The 6,073-nt window shown below is 36.9% G+C and overlaps 1 protein-coding gene across 1 annotated transcript in view; it reads right to left on the reverse strand.

The window, feature by feature from the left end:
- The window catches only part of RUNDC3B (RUN domain containing 3B), a 48,430-nt gene that overhangs the window by 21,646 nt on the left and 20,711 nt on the right, over positions 1-6,073 (reverse strand). Inside the window, exon 7 of the mRNA XM_009330595.1 lies at positions 4,690-4,858. Within this exon, the coding sequence (XP_009328870.1) occupies positions 4,690-4,858 (169 nt within the window). The remainder of the gene's footprint in view (positions 1-4,689; positions 4,859-6,073) is intronic.

The raw sequence follows: 6,073 nt of genomic DNA on the forward strand, positions 1-6,073 counted from the left end.
AGCATAAAACACTAATTCATTTTTCAAAAACAACATAGAACAGTCCCTAGTACAAGAAAAAGATCAGAACTCTACGACTTAACCAATGCAGGATGTTAGATATTGCGTAAGAAGGACAAGAGTAGAATGTATCTATATGGATCTGTACAGTTAATGAAAGAGATCTAGAATTATTATTATAAAAAAAAATCCAACATTATTTTAAAGTTTCTTTGAAAACTGCAATACCACATCACACATTAAAATGACAAAGAAGGAAGTTACTGAAATAAATATTCACCTACAGTAAAGCATAAGGTAGGACATAGTGACCAGTGAAGGTCACTTCTTTTAGTCACATTGGACATGTACAGCTGGAATGTGCACATGCATTTATGTCATTGTTTTTCCAGCTGATACTATAAAAGATATGGGGCAGTTCTAATCACACTCCAACTACTTGGAGTCATTTACAAAAATCCACAACATGAGTATTTAACAGCAGCTGTGATGGCAGACTGGTCACAAAGTATGTTCACAAATTACACATCTGATTACAATACTAAGGAGTTATTTCTTTTTCTTCTTCAAGCAGAGTCCCAGCATGTCAGATGCTAGTAACTTCTTATCAGTTCTTAGTTAAAGCTGGATACAATAAGTCTATACTGCATATAATTTTGCACATTCCTTGAACCCCGTGGAAAAATGTGTAAATCTCTCATAGGTGCCCACATAAAAAAAAAAATAATTAGAAAAGGTAGTTTTCATAGACACAGAACAGGCATAGTCCTGTTGAGTAAGAAAACAGGTTTCACGTTAGCTGGTCAGTAAAATGCTACTAATATAATTCATCACCACAAAGACGATTAAGGGTTTGGAGCATCTCTCATATGACAGGAGGCAGAAAGAGCTGGGATTGCTCAGTCCAGGGTTGGGAGGGGAAGGGAGAGGGGGAGGAAGAGAATCACATCAATGTGTATCGATATTTACAAAAAGATTTTAGATATGAAGCATCAGTATCAGAAACAGAATACTATGAACAGTAAATACCTCTATCTATAATGACATGGAGATGCACCATCCCACCAGTGAAAGCATACCAAACCCCAGTATAAACAGTACACAAAGAATTTAGGAGTTTACTACACAAAAGTGAACAGTTCACACCATTCCAAAATAGGAAAGGGATAACTTCCATGTAAGTAACAAATGTGTAAACTATGACTCATTAATCTGGACAAGAGACAACTTGGAAAAGACAAACTCATCATATTTCCAGAGTAGCCTGGAGAGGGCAGGAGGGAAGTGACTGTTCATCATTTTTTAAAATACAAGAGCTAGGCACTGTGAAACGAAGCTAGTAGGAGCCAGATTCAAAAGACAGAAAACGAGGAGGCTTTTCACACAACAGATGGTAGATACACAGAATGCTTTGCCAAAAAAAATTATTTGGATGCTAAAATTTTACATGGGGTCAAGGGGATATTTGACAAGTATTTGGAAGAGAGATCCATCATGGGTTACTAAACAGACAAACCTTATCAGCTTCAGGAAGTCCTTGAGCTGATATGTGTTGGCCAAGAAAGTATGAGAGGAAAAACAGCCCATATGTGTTTGCTTTGTTTATATTCTTCCCTCCACATCTACTTTGGGCAAGTATCCAAGGTAGGATAGTAGGATAACCAAGGATTCTTGGTCTAAACCAGCATAGCATTGTTGATCCAATAAAGCAACGCTAGGATTTACCTTGCTAAAAATAATACCTGGCCCTATCCTATCATTCAAACAACTCGGAAGATACAGTTACCTTTATCTTAGCTGAAAGCCAATCGCTTGTCATATTGTGACCCTGGTAAACTTCATTCACCTGTGCTATTACTGACCGCACATACTTACTTAGGAGGCACAGAAGGAATTCATCATTATTTGCGCAAAGTGAATGACAATAGAGCTAAAGAAGGATCTATCAGACTCACTATATCAGTTACTAAAAATACATGATTTTCAACTTGGTCTTCTTGTCACAAACATCCAGTTTTCCAACACACAGAATGTCAGAAAGCCCCTTGTTTGAAAGAAAACACTCCGTCTCTGATTAACTGGCACCTACTGCACTGTGTGCAACTTGATTGTTGCTGCAACTTACTGCCATTTAAAAGGTCCTGAAAAGGGAAGGAGAGAAACACTCAGGAAAGGAGTTCTATTCCATAGTCCATCTAACCTCTTAATGGTCATTTTTCAAGTTATAATAGAACAGATGTAGTATAGTTGAAGTGAATTAAATAAAAATTTGGCAGGCACATCCCAAATAAAAATAAGACAATGGAAAATTTTCTGTCTGTGGGAATAAAAAAAAGTTATTTTGCTACTGCAATTGTCAAGTAGGCATTCTAAAGGAGGACAACTAGGAAAGTGTCAATGGCTGTCAGAATAGCTATCATTTTGAAAATTGTATTAAATACACCAAAGTTTTCAAAGAGTTATTATAAAACTGACCTGAAGTCTCCCCTACATTAGTTGACTATAGAAGTCGGCAGTTCATTAAGAGAATGTAACAAGGAATAATGTGACTTACTAAAATAGTAATGCTCAAAATATTGAAATATTCAGTATCAGATCAGCGAATAACTTCCCATGGAATAGAAGTGTTTCTGGATCTTAGACCTGTGAGTAAACCAAAACCTCCATTTGCTGCTACAGCCACTGAAGATCTTTGTGCTTTTGTAGACGTAAAGCTACCTGGTGATTCTGGCTAGTGGATTTGGACACCGTGTTTCAATACTGTTTCTACAGATGTCTGTCACAACTTTGATGGGGTATCCTTGGAAATGAACCACCTGGATGTACCACGAAAAATAAATATCCACCTATTTTGTTCTCTTCAATGCTTCTCCAGAGCTGATGACACTGTCCTCATTAAACCCCAAAATATTTTACAATCTTCAGGGCAGGGAGGGGGGAAGAGCAGAGTTCAAACCGATCCTATGTTTTCGTCTGGACACAAAGATGAAATGCTGTCTTGAATATGTTCCTGTGCTTCAAGGACTGTTGGGGTGGGGAGGGAAAGGTTTTCATTTTGTTTATGTATTCAAAGAAATTGCTTTTGAATGGCACATTTTGGTTTACAAAAGCAGGGAAAATGTCCTCTGTACCAGAGAGAGCCCCAAGGAACACAAGTTCTTTCCATATGGAAAGCGATACCACACTGGCTGAGAAGATCGTACCAGCAACCTGGATGCCAACATTTAATGTCATATTTCAAAAATGAGAAGTCTAAGGGACCAAAAATAGAAAACAAGTAATTGTATGCATATTTTTTTAAAAATACCTCTCACATCTATCATTGCACAGTAAGTCTGACTTTTTCACTGTTACTTAGAAAAACCTTAACTAGGTTCTCTCACATGCATTAAAGTAAACCAACTTTGATTCTATCCATTCCGTATTAAGACTGGCATTTAGCAATCCATAGCTACATTTACCCTAATGAATTGAACATAGCCAGGACTCCTTCTCAGGTACGTTTTCTCAGTCTGGCTATATGTATACTAAAACTCTAGTTCCAAAGGACCATGTCTGAAGTCATACTGGTTATTTGGAATGATCACTGACAAACACTAATTCACAAACTGTGACTTGAAATAATTTGCGAGAGTGCTAGTTGTCCCAGGCCAAAACCATGCCAACAATCATTCTTAGAATTTAAATATGTATGTGACTGAGTTGGTACCAGGACCTGAGCCACAGTTAATGTACTGAGTCCCAACTGGCAGAAGATCTTTAAAAACATTAACCATTTGTCTTTCATTTTTCTTCACTTTCATTTTTCCTGACCCGTCCTTTCTTTTTCTGTGCACTGTTTCTTCAGTGTCTATGAACAGTCTTCCCCCTTCTCTCTGCCACCAGCTAATACGCATTGTTGTCTCTGTAGTTGAGTGCTATGAAAAACTGACAAGCACTTTGCTTCTAAAAATATGGAAATACTAAACAGTTCGGACATATTACTTCACTTCACATTTAACTTACAGTATTTTGGGTGGTAGAGGGAGAACCTACCTTTGGTTTCTATAATAACATTCAATATGCCACCTAAATTATTAAAATCAAATACAAACACACTCTTTTTTTTATTTCCCCATTCTAGCTTGAAGCAGGTCTTAAAACTATATATTTTCTGAAAACCCATCTCAGTATCACTGAGACGATAGTTCTGCTTTTCATTCCTAGATGGATTACTTTGGTGATCATTTTCGTTTACCGTAAGACTAAATGTTAAAGTTTAACATCACTATCATTATAAAAGCCTTCAACTGGCAGTCTATCTACATCAATAAAATTCTATGGCCTCTAAGGAAGAGGAAAACCATGTGGACAGTCGTGTTCACTTCAAGCTCACAACCTAACAGCTTCGGAGATACACTGCCTGTAACTCTGAGATTGGAAAATGGAGCAAAAGCTTCTACATTAGATTGGGAAATCTGATCTCCAAATTATTACTATTATTCTCTTCCCCCTCTCCCCAAACCTCTTTTCCCTCAAATTAATGAGCAAAGATACTTAGATACTCTGAGGATTGTAAAATTTAAGACCATTTACATGAAGCTAAATAATATTTAATATATTTTTCTGCCTTTACTTAAATGGATGTGTCACCAGTCGGCTGGTGACAAGCTTTGGCTCCATCACCCCGCTCCAAAACTAATCTTTTACCTTCTGTTCCAACGCAAGCCGGTACTTCTGTTCTACCCTTTTGCATTTGTTGTACCAACTGTTTTCATCCGTGATGAATGGAGGACCAACATTCTCTGGAGTGCTGCCTTCACTGCCACTACTGCCCAGCGTTCTTAGCTCTTCTTCATCACTGCTGATGCTGTCAGAACTGAAGGATCGTATTAATTAGCCAAGTGAAAAGCTGTGTGTGTTAAAATGCAAATTCCCCTTGAAATTAAAGCACCACAGTTCTTAAAGATATCTAAAGCTCTGTAAACCAAAAAGAATCGAAATGTTGGGATAGGATAGATCACCAAATATAACTTGTATTTCAAGCTTTTGTTTGTATAGCCCCCTAAAGAACGGGCAAAGATTTTCTTGTGATCTTAGTCAAGTTGTCTTGGGCAAGTCAGACAACCGTACGTGGGATACTCTCCTGGAATACAAAGGGCCAATGCATTACAATATGCTATCTAAGGAAGTGGTGACTTAATCTTTCCTTCACAAATTCAGGGCAAAGAGTAGTATCTGAAAATAAATTGTATTTGTTTCTAACAATGCAGAAACATAAAAAAGTGATTGTCATTATGTTAAATCATGATAAATTTAAATGAGAATCTATAGTTATGGTTATAGCAAAGACCATGTGCCTGTTATTTCACAGAACATAAGTATCTCCCTACTAGTATGCAGATTCATTGTTAAAATATCTCCATATCATCCAGAATCAATGTATGCCAGAGAATTCAGACACCTGTCTCAAAGACAAGAATTTTAATTTATCCCAATACCCATTTGAAATCTTCCCTTACAACTATGCTTTCCACTACATTAACAGCATTTACTAGTTTTTTTAAGTAGTGATTCCTGTGACGCCACGATCCTGCCGTGATGCAAATTCTGCTTTAACTGAACCATGCAATTTGTCATTAACATGTAAGCTAATAAGAACTTCAAGATAATAACTAGGATGTTTCATGTTCAGTTGTACATATTCAAGACTATTCCTAACTCCCAACTGCCTTCTTCATTTTGGCAAACCTAACAATGTAACACATCCCATTAATTTCCATGCTTTTTGGAGATGCCAGATTGCTATCTGACCTGTTAGACAGTGATCATTCTTTTTATTATTAATCATATGGCTGATCAGAGAGGCAAAATGTAGCTGAAAGGCCAGATTACATACACAACTGGTCATGATTTTCTATTATGTGCTAACTGGTCATACTGCACACTCCTTATCTGTCATATCTTACCATTTACCAGGGCATATATAATTTTTATTTACAAAATAACTACTTTTAAGTTTATGGCTACACAGAAAAGGCCCAAGAGAAAGGACAACTTGGTCTGGTGATCTACAAAGGAAATAAAAAATTTG

This window comes from Pygoscelis adeliae, unplaced genomic scaffold, assembly GCF_000699105.1.
Source record: "Pygoscelis adeliae isolate BGI_AS28 unplaced genomic scaffold, ASM69910v1 Scaffold27, whole genome shotgun sequence".
Taxonomy (NCBI): Eukaryota; Metazoa; Chordata; class Aves; order Sphenisciformes; family Spheniscidae; genus Pygoscelis; species Pygoscelis adeliae.